At 20.6% G+C, this 17715-nt stretch overlaps 7 protein-coding genes across 7 annotated transcripts; 4 read left to right on the top strand and 3 right to left on the bottom strand.

The window, feature by feature from the left end:
- Nucleotides 1-298: 298 nt before the first annotated feature.
- Nucleotides 299-1192, top strand: DDB_G0278677 (hypothetical protein; the record flags this gene model as incomplete). Its single annotated transcript, XM_637240.1, has 1 exon — nt 299-1192. One exon carries the CDS (start codon nt 299-301, stop codon nt 1190-1192), a length of 894 nt encoding a protein of 297 aa, XP_642332.1.
- A 266-nt stretch (nt 1193-1458) lies between these two features.
- On the bottom strand, nt 1459-1926 carry DDB_G0278383 (hypothetical protein; the record flags this gene model as incomplete). The annotated part of the gene is made up of 2 exons (XM_637239.1): nt 1459-1556; nt 1674-1926. 2 exons carry the CDS (start codon nt 1924-1926, stop codon nt 1459-1461), a joined length of 351 nt encoding a protein of 116 aa, XP_642331.1.
- A 1053-nt stretch (nt 1927-2979) lies between these two features.
- Nucleotides 2980-4363, top strand: gacA (RhoGAP domain-containing protein; the record flags this gene model as incomplete). The annotated part of the gene is made up of 4 exons (XM_637238.1): nt 2980-3096; nt 3204-3383; nt 3513-3872; nt 4004-4363. The coding sequence occupies 4 exons, from the start codon at nt 2980-2982 to the stop codon at nt 4361-4363; spliced, it is 1017 nt and encodes a 338-aa protein (XP_642330.1).
- A 2474-nt stretch (nt 4364-6837) lies between these two features.
- bzpD (hypothetical protein) lies at nt 6838-9587 on the bottom strand (the record flags this gene model as incomplete). Its single annotated transcript, XM_637237.1, has 3 exons — nt 6838-8270; nt 8422-8729; nt 8824-9587. The coding sequence occupies 3 exons, from the start codon at nt 9585-9587 to the stop codon at nt 6838-6840; spliced, it is 2505 nt and encodes an 834-aa protein (XP_642329.1).
- Nucleotides 9588-10905: 1318 nt separating this feature from the next.
- On the bottom strand, nt 10906-12493 carry apm3 (clathrin-adaptor medium chain AP-3; the record flags this gene model as incomplete). Its single annotated transcript, XM_637236.2, has 4 exons — nt 10906-11587; nt 11687-11789; nt 11867-12312; nt 12459-12493. 4 exons carry the CDS (start codon nt 12491-12493, stop codon nt 10906-10908), a joined length of 1266 nt encoding a protein of 421 aa, XP_642328.1.
- An 884-nt stretch (nt 12494-13377) lies between these two features.
- Nucleotides 13378-15436, top strand: DDB_G0278675 (hypothetical protein; the record flags this gene model as incomplete). The annotated part of the gene is made up of 3 exons (XM_637235.1): nt 13378-13849; nt 13944-14269; nt 14483-15436. 3 exons carry the CDS (start codon nt 13378-13380, stop codon nt 15434-15436), a joined length of 1752 nt encoding a protein of 583 aa, XP_642327.1.
- Nucleotides 15437-15974: 538 nt separating this feature from the next.
- Nucleotides 15975-16961, top strand: maf1 (repressor of RNA polymerase III transcription; the record flags this gene model as incomplete). The annotated part of the gene is made up of 3 exons (XM_637234.2): nt 15975-16612; nt 16691-16828; nt 16901-16961. The coding sequence occupies 3 exons, from the start codon at nt 15975-15977 to the stop codon at nt 16959-16961; spliced, it is 837 nt and encodes a 278-aa protein (XP_642326.1).
- Nucleotides 16962-17715: the final 754 nt, after the last annotated feature.

Here is a 17715-nt window from a genome sequence, read left to right as displayed (position 1 = left end):
AAAATGGTGATGTATGTAGATATTTAATGATCGTGAAACCAAAACAAGTGTAGTACAATTTTGTGTTTGGAATAGTAACTCAAATTATAAAAAAAGTTATTTGAAAATTATAAAATTTTCTGACCTTTCACAAAATCATATCTTCCCAAAAACAACAAAACAGCATTATTTTTTTTTTATAAAAAAAAAAAAAAATATCTTTTTTGATCATTTTAAAAAAAAAACCTTTTTTTTTTTTTTTTTTTTTTTTTTTTTGTTTTTTTTTTTAATCCATATTTTAAATTTAAACAAGTTTAAAATGGAAATTGGTGTATTTGATATTCTTTATAAAAATGAAGATGGATCATATCAACAATGGGAGAAAAAACATATTACATTAAACCAAACAAATTTTATTATTAGGAATAATGAATTTGATGAACTTAATGAAAATAATAATTTCTTAACAGCAAATATCATAATTGTTTTTGATGATGATAATTTTATTAACACCACCACCACACCAGGTGAAATTGAAATGCAACCAAAACAAATATTTTTAAAAATAAAAACAAACTATCATTCAAATTCAGTGATTATTATTTTAATACCTTCACAAGAATTATTTGACCGTTGTATTAAAATAATTAACTCTTCAAAAAATAATATTACAGTCAATAATAGTAATAGTAATAATAATATAAATAATAATAATATAAATAATAACAATACAAATAATAATAGTAAACAAAAAGGTAATAAAAAAAGTTTTTATTGTTATAGAATATTTTTTGGTTTAACTATTTTTTATACTTTAATTTGGGTTGGAATATTTGTGGCACTTTGGTTTAGTTTAGTAACTAAAAATAATTTTATTGGTGTACTCACAAAATGTCAGGTGAATTCTGTAACAAAACAAAATACATACCAAAAATCAGATGAAGCTGGTGGTATAATTTACTATTATGATATTAGTTATAATGTAACATATCCATTAATTAATTCAACTCAAGTAATAAATAGTGAAGTTATAATTTATGAGAAAGGTTGTTGTAGATATTCTACATCCAACTATGATTGCTATTATGATGAAGATGATCCAAAAATTGTAGTATTTGATCACTTTGAATCTGTAGGAAGAGATATTAAATCAATATTCTCCACATTTGGTACATTAGCACTCCCATTAATTGTTTTATTTTTAGTTACGTAAGTATAATAAATAAATAAATAAATAAATAAATAAATAAATAAATAAATAATAACTATTATTTTTAATATATTAATATAATTTTTATTTTTATTTTATTATAAAAAAAAAAAAAAAAAAAAAAAAAAAAAAAAAAAAGAGTTCTTTTTCATGATAAGTGGAAAAAATCGAAACTACCACAAACAACCATTTAAACCTTTTTTTATAATAAATTACTTTTGTTTTTTTTTTTTTACATTAATAATATCTTTTTTTTTTTTTTTTCAATTTTAATTTTGGGTTAAAAAATGGATGCTGTAACCCTGCACTGATCTCGTTTTTACTTTTAGTGTATCTATATAAGTTCTTGGATTTCTTTTAAATACCTCTTTTTTTTTTTTTAATTTTTTTGAAAATGTTAATAATAAAATTTATTTTTTTTATTTATTTATTTATTTGTAAAAAAAAAAAAAAAAAAAAAAAAAAGAAAATTATTAATAATTACCAACAAAAATTGATGGACCAAATTCGTTAACATTAAAAATTCTGGAAACTCCAATTGGTACTCTTGCACCAGGACCAGCTTCTATATCTTCCAATGGTCCATTTGTACCAATTATTTTAAAACGTGTCCAAAATGTTGTTTGAAATGGAAATACCAATTGAATTTGTTTTGAATTTTCTAATGGAGATAAAACAGTTTCATAAGTTTCACCATCCATCGAAAATGGTTCATAAACTGGAATTTCTCTTACCATTTTATATTTATATGTATCAATATGTATCAAAATATATTATTATAAAAATAAAAAATTAAAAATAAAATTAAAAATAAAAATAAAAAATAAAAATAAAAATAAAAAATTGTTATAATATTTGTTTAATAATTTGTGTGTTTTGTTTTTTTTTTTTTTTTTTTCTCAAAATTACCACACACTAAATTGTTTTTTTTTTTTTTTAAAAAAGTGTGGTAAAAATTGTTTGTAGTTTGAAATTTTGGTGTTTTGTGTTATTTTTAGAACTAATCTTTTTTCTTAATGAATTTTTTATTTATTTATTTTATTTTTTTTATTTTTTTTTTTATTTTTTTTATTTTTTTTTTTATTTTTTTTTTATTTTTTTTGGGTTTTTAATTTTAGTAGTTGATTGTTTATCAACATCAACACAACCACAAAATAAAATAAAAATAATAATAAAAAAACTAAATAATCATTATTATCTTTTTTTTTTTCTTAATATCTATTCCTTATATTTTTTGAATCAGTAAAAAAAAAAGTAAAAATAAAATAAAAAAAATAAAATTTATAAAAAAAAAAACAATACAAAAAAAAAAAAAAAAAAAAAAAAAAAGATATTTTTTCAAGGCGACTAAAACATTACAAAAAAAAAAAAAAAAAAAAAAAAAAAATTTTCAAATTTTAAAAATTTTTTTTTGTGTGTTTGTGTGTTATAAATATTTTAATCCAATTTTTATTTATTTATTTATTTATTTATTATTTATTTTTTAATTCAAAAATTTAATTTTTTTAGCTTTTTTATTTTTTTATTTTTTTTTTTTTTTATTTCAACACACGTAAAAAAAAAAAAAACAACAAAAAAAAAAAAAGGCATCTCAATTGAAAGTTTAATAAGAAGAAGGATATATTAGTGGAAGTTAGAGCAGCAGTAGTAGTAGTAGCAGTAGTAGTAGTTAGGTTGTTGTAGAAGTACGTGATTGGGAGACAAACGCCTTTGTGTGTATATATAGTTTAGAAAAAGTGACGAAACCTGAAAAAGAAAAGAAAGAAAAAGTAAGCAAGACTTCATCTAAGATGGGTTCTTCTTCAAGTAAATCCTCGTCTTCTGTGACGGTTGCTTCTTCAATAGATTATAAAGCAAAACCAACAATAGACGAATTAGGTACATCAAATTATAGTGGTGGTTTAGAAGTAAGTCAGTCATATCTTTTTATAATTTTTTTTTTTTTCTTTATTATTAAATAAATCACTACTAACCTATACATACAAAAATAAAATAAATTTAAAAAAAAAAAAAGGTTTCAAAAAATCTGTTAGACTTTAATTTAGGTGAAAAACCATGCCCATTAAAGTCGGTTGTACAAGATCAATTCACAATTAGTAATTCAAGTAAAACAAAATTAAAGTTTCATTTTGAACCTTTACAACCAAAAGAATTTCAATTAAGTTTTAGTCCTACATCTGGATCACTTGATAAAGTAAATTATTTCATTATAATTAAATATTTATTGGGAAAAAAAAAAAAAAAAAAAAAAAAAAAATTATAAACACATATACATATATACTTATTATATTTCATAAATTTTAATAATTTAATTATTTTATAGGGAAAAAGTAAAACAATTAAAGTTAAATTAATGGTTAATCAAAAGATAAATACAAATCATAAAGTTGTATTAAGAGTTGAAGGTGGAGCATCACATTTTTTAACGGTTAAAATTAGATGTGAAACTGGTGTGTTTGGTGTTGATCCAAATACTTTAGAGCATGTTGAAGATGAAGGATTTAGAGTACCATATATTTTAGCATTAATGAAAAGATCTTTAATTGATAATGGTGGTTTACAACAAGAAGGTATTTTCCGTTTAGCTGGTGAACAAACTGAAATTAAACGTTTAAAAGAAGCAATGAATAGAAATGATTTCACTTCTTCAACTGATATTAATACTGTTGCTTCTTTAATTAAGGTATGTTTTTTTTTTTTTTTTAAAATTAATCAATTTTAAAAAATATTTTAAATAATTATTAATATTTATTTTCAAATAATAATAATAATAATAATAATAATAATAATTTATTTTTTTATTTTTTTTATTAGATTTGGTATAGAGAATTACCAACACCAATTTTAAATTCAATTCCAACAGAAAAGATTTTCTATAGTACAGATATTGATGAATGCGTTCAATCAGCAAAGAATTTACCAGAACCACAAAAAAGTTTATTAGATTGGTTAATGCATTTATTATTAATGGTTTCAAGTTTCTCTGATGTCAATAAAATGACAGCTCAAAATTTAGCAATCGTTGTTGCTCCAAATTTATACGACGTATCAAGTTCAAATCCAATGGAAGGTTTAGTTCTTTCCCAAAAATGTGTACAATTTTTACATAATGTTTTATCTCATAAAGTTGCTGTCCACAAAAGAGAATCTGTTGCATATGAAGTTTTAAGTTAAAAAAAGATAGTTTTTTTTTAATCATTGTAATAATAAATAAATAACAATAAATAAATAATAATAATAATAATAATAATAATAATAATAATAATAATAATAATAAATAAATAATAATAATAATAAAAATATCTATCGAAAAAAAAAAAAATAAAAAAAAAAAAAATATATATATTTTAAAAAAAAAAAAAAAAAATAAAACGGTCAATTATTTATTCAAAAAAAAAATAAAATAAATGATAGTTTATTACATGGAGCTCCTCTTACAAGGTTGGCGTTACTGATTTGGGTCAAGTATATGGTATAGATGACCAAGACAGTACTGGTTAAATATTAAAACTCATTTACTAATATTGGTAAATGTTTTTAAAATTAAATTAGAAATATTATAATTTTGACAACAAAAAAGATAAAAAATCTATTTTTTTAATTGTTTTATATTATTCTTTAGTTTTGTTTTTTTTATTATTTAATTATTGAGGAACCGACACTAAAAACTCCTTTTGAGAAAAGTCTTTGTTACCTCCAATAATTTATTAAACCATCTGTTGTTGAGTGATGGCTAGCCATTAAATTGAGCAGTTGCAAAACTATTCACAAGCATTTAAATACTGGATTATTTGAGTAAGGGGTAGCCATTCAATTGAGCAGTTGCAAAACTATTCTCAAAGCATTTTAATAGTGGGTTATTTGAGTAAGGGGTAGCCATTCAATTGATAGGTTGGAAAAGTATTAACAAAGCATTTTAATAGTGGATTATTTGAGTAGGGGGTAGCCATTCAATTGATCAGTTGAAAAAGTATTCACAAAGAATTTTAATACTGAGTTACAGCCAGTGAGATTTAGAAAAACATATTTGGCAGGTTTTTGAAGAACAAGTAAAAATTTAATGTTTATCTAAGAGAAGAAAGAAAGAAATAGAAAAAAAAAAAAAAAAAAAAAAAATTAAAATTATCCAAATCTATTTTTTTAGATATTTTTATTATATAAATAAAGTGTAAATACCTTTACTTTTTTTCAAATAAATTAAAATTTAATTGATTTTTAAAAAAAAAAAAAATTATTTTTATTATTGATATTGTTATTTTAATTGTAAAAAATAATATTATAAATATAGGACATTATATTCTATGTATTATAAATATATTTACCAAGTTCAAAAGCCATGAGTTAAAAGATCTACTTTAATTAAAGAATTTTTTTTTTTTTTTTTTTTTTTTTTTTTTTTTTTTTTTTTTTTTTTTTTTTTTTTTTTTTTTTTTTTTTTTTTTTTTTTTTTTTTTTTTTTTTTTTTTTTTTCTTTTTTTTTTTTTTTTTTTTACTCTTTTTTTTTTTTTTTTTTTTTTTTTTTTTTTTATCTTTTTTTTTTTTTTTTTTTTTTTTTTTTTTTTTTTTTTTTTTTTTTTTTTTTTTTTTTTTTTTTTTTTTTTTTTTTTTTTATATTCTTTTATTAAACAATTAGAAGATGGAATCAAATGGTTTTGTCCGAGATAAATCTTTTAACCCTGTTATTGAACAAGTCATATTAAAACAACAAATAACTATAATAAAAAATTGATTTTTTTTTTTTTTTTTTTTTTTTAAATAAAAATGATTATTAAATTATTTTATACATTTTTATTTGATTTAAATATTTATAAAAATTATTATTTTTAAGTTTGTTACAAGTTGGCATTGGTTTTTTTTTTTTTTTTATTTGATTTATAAAATTATTATTTTTAAACTTTGATTTACTGATTTTTTGTATAAAATGACTATTTGGATAATAAAAAAATTTTCTTTTTATACAAAAAAAAAAAAAAAAAAAAAAAAAATTTTAATAAAGATCGTCCATCTTTGGAAATATTTTTTTAGTTAGTCCTTAAAAGGTTTTATTACAAGATTTTACTTTTTTTAGAAATGTCCAAAATTGAAAATCAAATTTTTTTTGGTTATTTAAAAAAAAAAAATAATAAAATTAAATCAAAACCACAATCAGCATTTTATTCTTTCCTTTTTAAAAATAAAAAAAAATAAAAAAAAATAAAAAAAATAATAAAAAAATAAAAAAAAATAAAATAAAAATAAAAAAAATAAAAAATAATTAAATAGAAAAAAAAAAAAACTTAATAATGTCACTATTTAATTTTAGAGATTCGATATTACCATAAAAGTAAGAATTAATTAATATTTTTTTTATTAACATTAATTAATAAATTAATTAAATAATTTATTAAAAAGAAAGTTGGGGGAAAAAAAAAAAAAAAGGAAAAAGAAAAAAGAAATAAGGAAAAAAAGAAATAATTAAGTTTTTTTTTATATGTTTTTTTTTTTTTTATTTTTTATTTTTATTTTATATTAAAAAATGCGTATGTATTAAAAGACGTAAAAAAAATGTATTTGTAAGAGATATAAATAAATATATAAAAAAAATAAAATAAAGTAAAAAGAAAAAAAAAAGTGTTGGGGTAATTTTTTTTTTTTTTTTTTTTTTTTCTTTAAAAATGATTTGTAAATATTGAAGAAGCTGAAGATGAAGAAGAGGAGGCAGGAACAATTGAGGATTGATGATCAATGTCAATTGATAAAGGATTCCAAACACGGATATTTGAAACTTGACAACTAATTTCTAAAATTGATCTTTCACCACCACCAATATTATTTACAATGTTGTGTAAATTTAAACTTTCAGCTGGTAATAATAAGCCAATTGTAATTGGATTTGTTGAATTTGAATTTAACAAACTTTCAGTTGTTTGAGTGATATTATTTGAAACGATTCTAGGAGAATCTGAACAAACAATATATTGTTGAGATGAATGAACCATTGGTTCCTCTATTTCATCAATAGAAACATCCTCTGAAATTTGAGGTGTCTTTGGTGTTGATGTAGTGGTGGTTGTTGTGGTGGTGGTGGTAGTGGTGGCTGATGATTTTGAAACCAATGGTCCATCTCCTTCCGTATTCTCTGTTGCAAGATTAATTTTAATTTTTTTCCTATTTTGAAAACTATCAGATTGAGGATTTTGTTGATGTTGTTTTCTCTTAATATTATTATTGTTATTATTGTTATTATTATTATTATTATTATTATTATTATTATTATTATTATTATTATTATTATTATTATTATTATTATTATTATTATTATTATTATTGATGTTTACATTTTCATAGTCGCTATCACTATCATCATTATTATTTAAAACATAAGATGGTAATGATTTTGTATTGGTTGTTGCTGTTGTTTGCTGGTCAATAGGGATTGTATTAAAAGTACCATCAGGAAGGGAATGATGATTACTTGATAGACGTAGAGATTTTTGAGGGGATGATTCACTGTCGGACATTGAAAGGATGGAATGAGTGGGTTTAACATCAAAAGATGTAATTGCTCCGAATCGTTGAGTAGATGATTGTGGTGGTTGGAAGAATACTCCTAAACTGAAAAAGATAAGTAAAAGACAAACACCAGCTGCTTTTACATTTTTACTTTGTTGTTGTTTATTTGTACTATTATTATTATTGTTATTGTTATTGTTATTACTATTATTAAGTTGTTGTTGTTGTTGATGTTGTTGTTGTTGTTGTTGACTATTATTTACATTATTGTTATTGATATCAATAACACTATTATTATTACTATTACTATTTTGTGCTGCTAATTGTTTAACTAAACCTTGAAGGTATAATACTTCTTCTTTTAATGAACTATTATCTTGAGTTAAATCACTAATGGTTTTTTCAAGATCTTCAATGTAAATCTTCTTTCTCATTCTTGAGAGTTGTGCACTTTCACGATTCTTTATTAATCTTCTTTGTTTCTTTACATTTCTTTCATCCTCTTGATTATGAGTTGGTGGATCTACAACCTGTACTGGTTCTTTACCTGCAATCTTTAATAATTCTTCTCTAGTTAATGGATGAACAACTATAATAATAATAATAATAATAATAATAATAATAATAATAATAATAATAATAATAATAATAATAATAATAATAATTTATAAAATTCAATTAATAAAAACTTCTTTTTTATATTTTTTTAAAAAAAGGGGGGATAACCTATTATTACTTACTATTTTGAACCCTAGAATCTATGGTTCTCTTTTTAGATTTCTTATTGTTGTTACCATTATTGGTATCTTCTTCTTTTATTAGTATATTGGTGATGGTATTAGTATTATTTGGAATAATATTGACAGAAGAATCAGAAGAAGATGAAGTTTCTGATGTGGTAGTAGTAGTAACCATTGGAGTTAAAAACATATTTGAAGTTGATGGAGAAGATGGTGAAGTTGTAGTTGATGAATCTGATGCTATAATATCTGAAATACCAGCTGCATCCATATATGTGTTTGTTAAATCAACACTTGGGTCAATCATACTATAATATAAATATATTGTTAGTAATCATAGTATAAAATGAGAACTAATAAACTTTTTTTTTTTTTTTTTTTTTTTTTTTTTTCAAAACTTACTGTAAGACTTCTTCATTAACGACATGTTGATGTTCTTGTAATAAATGTTGATGTTGTTGTTGTTGTTGTTGTTGTTGTTGTTGTTGTTGTTGTTGTTGTTGTTGTTGTTGTTGTTGTTGTTGTTGTTGTTCACTTGGGTTAATTTGTTGTTCGATAGTTGCTGTTGTTGTTGTTGTTGTTGTTGTTGTAGTGATGATTGGATTTTGCATAACAACAACTGGTTGTTGATCAAATGGTAACATGTCTTGATATTGATATTGTTGGATATCAACAAGACATGGTAATTCGCCTTCACTACTACTATTGTTATTACTTTCGTTATTATTTGTACTATTACTATTGATATCGTTGACATTGATATCATTGACATTGATATTATTGTTATTGTTATTGTTATTGTTACTATTATCATGATAAACCAATTCTGGTGATTCAATTGAGTTATTATATAAAGAAGGACTTGAATTTGGTACTCTCATTGGTGATGATGAATGATCGTTAAGCATATTATTATTATTATTATTATTATTAATAATATAATTACTATTGACAATATGATTGTTATTTAAAGTATATGGTGTTGTACAGTCACTACCTAATGTAACTTCGTCTGATAAAAAGTTATATACAAGGTCATCTTGTAAAAAGTTATTTTCATTATTTATATTATTTGCGTTACCACATCCATTATTATTATTATTAAGATGCTGATTGTGTTTAGCTTCTAAAACTATTGATATTTCATTTTCGTAATCAATATCCATTTTGTCTAGTCTTTTTTTTTTTTTTTTTAGTTTGACAAAAAAAAAAAAAAAAAAAAAAAAAGAAAAAAATATATTGTATTGAAAATAAAAAAAAAAGTGTTAATAAATTAAGTGAAGTTTAAAATTTTTAAAAAAAATAAAAAAAAAAATGAAATAATAATATAATAAAAAAGATGTGTTTAGTTATTTTTTAAATTTTTTTTTAAAATTTGTTTATTATTATTTTTATTATTATTATTATTGTCTTAAACAAAAAAAATAATAAATAAATAAAAAAAAAAAAAAAAAAAAAAAAAAAAAAAAAAAAAAAAAAAAAAAAAAGAAAAAAAAAAAATTTAAAAAAAAAAAAAAAAAATAAAAAAAATAAAAACTTAGTGAGTCAATTATTACATTTTTCTCTTTTTTTTGAAATGATATTTAATTTAAAATAATTATTTAAATAATGAGTACAGATAGTTGTATAATTAAATTTTATAAATAATTAATTAATTTTTATTTATAAAAAAAAAAAAAAAAAAAAAATTAAATAGTTTAACTTTTTTTTTTATTTTTTTTTTTTTTTTTATTTTTATTTTTTTTTTTTTCTATTTTTAAATGTTTTTTTTTATTTTTTTTATTTATTTTTAATTGTTTAATCAGTGTGTGGGGGGTTAAAAAACAAATTTTAAAAATAAAAAAAAAAATTAAAGAAAAAAACAAAATCAAAATGTGTGGGAATAAATTTAAGATAAAAATAAAATAATTACTTTTAAAAGTGGTGTGCAAAACTAAGAAAGAGCCAACTGATTATTGTTTTAGTTATTTTGTTTTTTTATTTTCTTTTGTTTTGTTTTTTTACTTTTTTTTTTTACTTTTTTTTATTTTTTACATCTAGATACCATTGACCCAATTATTGTTTTTTTTTTTTTTTTGTGAAAATAATTTTCGCTTGGTTTCATTTTTTTTTTTTTTTTTAATTTTTTTTAATTTTTTTTTTTTTTTTGGTGAGATATTTTGGATTTAAACTTTTTTTTTTCGACTTCATTTTCTTTTGCCGAGTTGATGGCCACCAAAAAAAAAAAAAAAAAAAAAAAAAAAAAAAAAAAAAAAATTAATGAAAAATAAAATAAAAAAATGGCTAGTTAGAAATTCAGAACCATTTTTAATTTTCCAAGTTTTTAAAATTTTAAATAAAATTATGTAAATTTCTCCTTAAATTTATTCTTTTTTTTTTTTTTTTTTTTTTTTTTTAAATTATTATTTTTTTTTTTTTTAGAATTTTATTTTATTTTTATTTTTATTTTTAATTTTTTTTATTAATTTGAGTAAAAAAGAAAAATTAAGATCTAACTTGGAATTTACCAGCTTTAGTAGTACATTTTACACCTTTGAATGGTTTATATCTTTCACTACAAGCAAGACTATCGATTGTTAAACCAGAGATAGCATATTGTGGTATTTTGAATTGGAGCATAATTGAAGGAGTGGATTCTGGTGTCATTGAACCAGCGATTAAAGAGACAGTACCATTAAGGAAAGGTGTTTTCTCTTTTGGTATTTTACCTATATTCCATCTTAGTATTTTCGATTGTTCATCCATACCGAATGAACCGATATTAGCGGTTAAATTAGTTGAAGAGGTAGTCTTTGAGAAAGGGATAGTTGCAACTACATCCTCGATTGATAATTTATTTTGAACATTGTAACCTTTAGCACCAACGGTTACATTGACTCTACCTACACTACTCGAACCTTCACTATAACTAATTTGAGGTTTAACGTAAACTGGGAATTGATTGATACCCTTTACACGATACGATAACAATTTAAAATTACCATCTGGTGGAATAAACGATAACACTCTATCATTCTCCCATCTTGAATATCTAACACATGGATGAAAACTAACATCATCTAACATTCTTGGATTATTAAATGTCATTGTTAAATCTGGCATACCACTTAAATTACAATGACATAATATTTCACCATTAATTTCACTTGAAACAATATATCCATTACTGAAAAAAAAAAATAATAAAAAATTTATAGGAGTAAGTATAATAATTAATAATAATTAATAATTAATAATCAATATTGAAATATTCTCTTCTTCATACCTATCAATTATACAATCAATTTCTTCAATAATATCAAAGAATATTTTATTTTGTGTATATTTAATACCTGTTTTACGCCATTGAATGGCACCTAAAGATCCATCTAATAATAAAAATAAAAATAAAAATAAAAAAAATAATAATAATAATAATAATAATAATAATAATAATAATAATTACTTGGTAATATATCAGTAATATTTGAAGTACCAGTAACACTTGAAATAACATTTGATAATACACCAGGTGGTTTTATCATTTCTTTTAAAAAGTTTAATTCTGTTGTAAAAGGGAAACCATTATCAGCCATTTCATCCAAGAGTTGATAAACGTGTACAAAGTTCTCTTTGATGGTTGCACTTGTAATATTTGAACCAAAATATTCAACAAATGTATCATATATTCTTTGTAAGAAATCTACAACCAATAATGGTGATACCTCTGATTGACATACTCCTAATAAATAGACATTTTGCTTTTGAATATTGATTAAATAATATTTTGGTGTTGATATAATTGGTGGTACACTTGATCCATTTTGTTTACTTTGTAATACTTGATCCCAAAAATATTCACAAATTGATCTATTCATTAATCCTCTCCAATGTTTTTCAATTAAAATATCACTATATATATATATGAAAATATAAATTATTAATTAATATATATATATATATATATATATTAAAGAATGTTTTGTTGGGTAGTGATGGTGATGGTAATGGTGATGGTAGTGGGTGAAATTATTATTATTATTATTACTATTATTTACCCTTGATCAGCTATAATAAAAAAACTGCTTAACATTTTACTTTATATATATTTATATTTATTTATTTATATTTTTATGTGATTTTATGAATATGAGGGGGGAGGTGAATGGATTTGGGAATGTAAGTGATTGTGTGTGCGTGAGTAAGTTTGAATGTGAGTTGAGATGAAAGTGTGAAAATTAAAGGAGGGCGTGCGTGTGTTGATTGTAGGTGGGGGATTTAAACAGAGGTCGATATTGGTTTACAATAAAAAAAAAAAAAAAAAAAAAAAAAAAGAAAAAAAAAAAAAAAAAAAAAAAACTCTTTTTTTTAATTTTTTTTTTTTTTTAAAAAAAAATTAATTTTTATTTTATTTTTATTTTTTTTATTTTTTTTTTTTTATTTGCACTGAAACATACTCACTTTTAACACATAAGCACCTCAAGAAACAAAATAGAAATATTATGCTTTTTATTTTTATTTTTCTATTTTTATTTATTTTTTTTATTTTTTTTATTTTTTTTAAAATGGTATTATCTTTGTGTTTTAGTCCTCAGTTTTTATAAACTGTTTGGTTTGAAATTCAAAGATTTCCAAGTTAAAGAAAAAAAAAAAATAAAGAAATAAAAAAAATAAAAATAAAAAAAAAAATAAATAAATAAAAAAATAACAATGATAAAAGAAAAATAAATAAACTATTCCAAATAAAACAATGTTTGGGGAAAGAAGATATTTTTTTTTTTTTTTATTTTTAATTTTTTATTTTTTAATTTTTTTTTTTATTTTTTTATTTTTTTTTATTTTTTTTTTTTTTCACGTTACTCCAAAAGGCATAAAATTTTTATTTTCCCCATACCACACACAAAAACAAATCAATAAATCAATCAACCAAAAAAAAAAAAAAAAAACAAAAAAAAAAACCGCACACACTCAGATATAATGGAAAGCCCATTAATAGAGAATGAAGAGGTCGAGCCTATTTCATTATCAGTAGTGGCATCAACAGAAACATCAAAAAATGAAAAAACATTGGGAAATGAAATTAATATTAAAGATAAGGATGATGAAGAATTAGAAGAAATTAATATTAACCAAGCTATTATAACTAATGGAGATGATGATGATGATGATGACGATGATGATGAGGAAGATAATAATCAATATAATAATGGAACATTAATTAAATTACCAAAAAAATATGAAAGATCATTTTCAAATTATATTATGATTTCACATTTAATAACTCGGATGGGTGATAAATCATGGGCATTCATAATTCCATTATTTTTAATAACACTCTCACCAAATTCCTTAATACCAATTTCAGTATTTGGTTTATCACAATATTTATTTAGATTATTATTTGGTCCAACAATTGGTAAAATGACTGATAAATATAAAAAAGTTCAAAGTACGTAATAATAATAATATAATAATAATAATAATTTTCTCACCCACACACTCCCAAACTACTAAATTTATTGATAAATAAAAAAAAAAAAAAGTAATTAAATTAGGTATATTTTCACAAGCATTTGCAATTGGATTATCATGTATAATTTTATTCATTCTTTTTAAACATGTTGGTGTAATTGAAAATTCAACAACATCATCAACGTCATCAACATCAACATCATCGTCAACATTATTTTCAAGTGATTTATCAATATTTTTATTTATATTATTATTATTACTTTCATCAATTCATTCATTAGCAACTCAAATGATGGATATTTCAGTTGAAAGAAAATGGACACCCTCTATTGTTAAAAGGGATTCAATATTAACAAAAGTTAATACAAGAATGAGACAAATTGATTTAGGTACTGAAGTATGTATATTATGTATTATATTATGTATAATGTATTATTTAATATTAATACATATTATATTATTATTATTATTATTATTATTATTATTATTATTATTATTATTATTATTATTATTATTATTATTATTATTATTATTATTATTATTATTATTATTATTATTATTATTATTATTATTATTATTATTATTATTATTATTATTATTATTATTATAGATGTTAGCACCATTTTTAGCAGGTTTAGTTGCACAATTATGTGGAGCAACTGCATTTATTTGGATTGGTGTATTTAATTTCTTTTCATTCTTTCCACAATATATATTATTAAAGATAGTTTATGATAGAGTATCTGTATTAAATTTAAAGATTGACAAAGAAGGTTTAATTGATTTTAAAGATGGTTGTGATTTATCAACATTTATATATGGTGGTGGTGGTGGTGATGATGATGATCAAAGTAATTTAAAAACAAAGAAATCATTTAAACAATTTTTAATGGGTGAATGGAATCCATTTACAAATATAATTAAAGGTTGGATAGTATTTCAAAGACAGAGTGTGTTTTTAGTGATTTTAGCATACTGTTTATTATGGTTTACAATATTAAGTCCACATGATTCAATTTTAACTGCTTATTTATCGAATCAAGGTTACAGTTATATTGAATTAAGTATATTTCGTGGACTAGGTGCAATATTTGGATTGGGTAGCACATTGCTGTATAATAGGTTACTAAAATCAAAGAATGTTTTTAAAGATAATATGAACAAGTTATCATTATTCTATATATTGGAAGAGGGTATATTCGTATTAATTAGTGGGTTATTCTTTGCAAGTTCTCTTTCAAATTGGGTTAATAAATACATTTTCATGATTTCAATAATTTTATCGAGATGTGGGTTATATGGTTTTGAAATAACAGAGATTCATTACGTTCAACGATTAGTTCACCATAGTGAAAGAGGGTTGGTGTCGGGTGTGGAATCTTCGTTATGCAGTTTAGCAGTTTTAATAATGTTTATTATATCTTCTTCACTTCAGTCAACAAATAATTTCTTTATTTTAATTTGGATTTCAATTTCTTTTGTTTTAACAGGTGGTTTATCATTCTTTGTTTGGTTTTTAAAATATAATAATATTGATAAAAATTTAAATGTTTCAAATATTTAATTAAATAAAAAAAAAAAAAATAAAAAAAAAAAAAAATAAAAATAATAATTAAAATAAAAAATTGTTTTTTTTCCAAATATTGTGAAGATAAAAATAAAAAATCTATAATTGGACCTGGGTAAATTATATTTTTAGTTGAAAATTTTGTTTTTCAAATAATTGTTTTTTTTATTTTTTTTTTTTTTTTTTTTTTAATTATTTTTTTATTTTTTATTTTTTTTTAATTCCTCATTGTTTTTTTTTTTTTTTTTTTTTTTTTATTATTTTCAACATTGAATTTTTACACCCACTTAATTATAAAATATTTACAGTGTTCATATTAAACACTAACCTTTGTAAATAACTGTATAATAGCAAATAATTAATAATAGTAATAATAGTAATAATAGTAATAATAGTAATAGTAATAAATTAGATTTGTTTTTATATTTAATTTTTATTTTTTTTATTTTTTTATTTTTTTTAGAAACAACAATAAATCAGAGTGACAGAGCAGAGACAGAGAGAGAGAGACAGAGAAATAGTAGAAAAAAAAAAGATGAAATATATAGATTCATTACAATTAATTGGATTAAATTCATATTTGAATAGTATCGATGTTGGGGATGCACTTTTGATGGGTGAATTAGAAGCTTATTCATGTAAAATGGCAGGTTCAGATAAAAAGATATACAGGTCTTTAGATAAAGAACTTGAAGAATTATCAAATACAAATAGTGGAGCAATGAATATAACAAATAGTAATAATAACACTAATAATAATAACAATAACAATAGCAATAGCGGCAGCAGCAATAATAATAATAATAATAATAATACATTATCAGTATCAATGAATTCACCATCACCAACATCAAATATATCAGTATCACCATTTGGACCAATGTCAAATAGTACAAGTAGAAAAACTATGATCTATTTGATACAGTTACTGAATTTGTCATTCCCAGATTATGATTTCACAGATTCTAAACCAGAACAATTTCAAAAAGAACCAAGCTTAAATTTAGTTATCAATAGTATCAATGCAAACTTGGCTGGTTATATAAAAGATTATTATTTAGAGTTTGAAGCTAAACTTTGGTCAACTTTAGAAAGTGAAATAAGTTTACAAAAATGTGAAATTTATTTATATAAACCTGAAAATGGTGATCCTTTCACAGAAAATGGTGTATTGTATGTATAATTTATTTTTTTTATTTAAATAATTTCATTACAGTTTACTAATAATTAAAATCAAATTTATATATATAGGTTCAGTTTTAATTATTTTTTTTATAATAAATCATTAAAAAAAATAATATTCTTCAAATGTAGATATATAAGTAAATTACAAATTTTAAATGATGATGGATCAGATGTAAAAGACCCTCTACCTGATCAAGAGGAACTGTAAGTTTTCATTTTATTTTTATTTTTATTCTTATTTTATAAATACTAATGATTTCGCCATAATTTTATTAGTGATGATTATTATAGGGAATATTATGATGGTGATACAATTGATAATATGGAAATGTCATAATTCTTATTTTTTTTATTTTTTTTTTTATTTTTTTTTTTTATTTTTTATTTTTCTAAACACTATTTAATAAATGTTATTCTTAAATTAAAAAACAAGAAAATCAGTAAAAAAAAAAAACAGTTTGTTGTGTTTCATTTTTTTTATTATTTATTTTCGCGAGATTGAATAAACATTAAACAGTTTCTTTTTTTTTTTTTTTTTTTTTTTACAACTAAAGGCAAACTCCCACTTATGTGTGGGGGTATTTATTAAAATTTTTATTTTAATATATTTTTTTTTATTTTTTTTTTTTTTTTTATTTTTACAAATTATTTTTTTTTTTTTTTTATTTGAACAATCAAATTATTATTTATTTTAATTTGTTTTTATTTATTTTTTATTTTTTTTTTTATTTTTGTTTTTTTTATAATTATTATTTTTATTATTTTTTTTTTTTTGTCATCCAAAATAAAAATAATATTGCCTCAATGAAATAATAAATAAAATAATTATTTTCATTAATCATTTTTATCCACACACACATCAATTTTTTTTTTTTTTTTTTATTAAATTCTCTTTGTGTATCCTTTTTCCATTTTTTTTTTTTTTTTTTTTCTCCTTTCTTTTTTAATTACACTTTTTAATAAATACAAGATATTAATTTACAAACTACTTTTATAATTGGCAAAAGTAGAAATCTAGACATTTTCATTTCTTTTTATCAGTATAGATAATATACACTATAAAATAAATTCACCCTCATAATTCTATTTTT

Source organism: Dictyostelium discoideum (genome assembly GCF_000004695.1).
Source record: "Dictyostelium discoideum AX4 chromosome 3 chromosome, whole genome shotgun sequence".
NCBI lineage: Eukaryota > Evosea > Eumycetozoa > Dictyosteliales > Dictyosteliaceae > Dictyostelium > Dictyostelium discoideum.
This window is presented reverse-complemented; position numbering and strand designations above follow the sequence as displayed.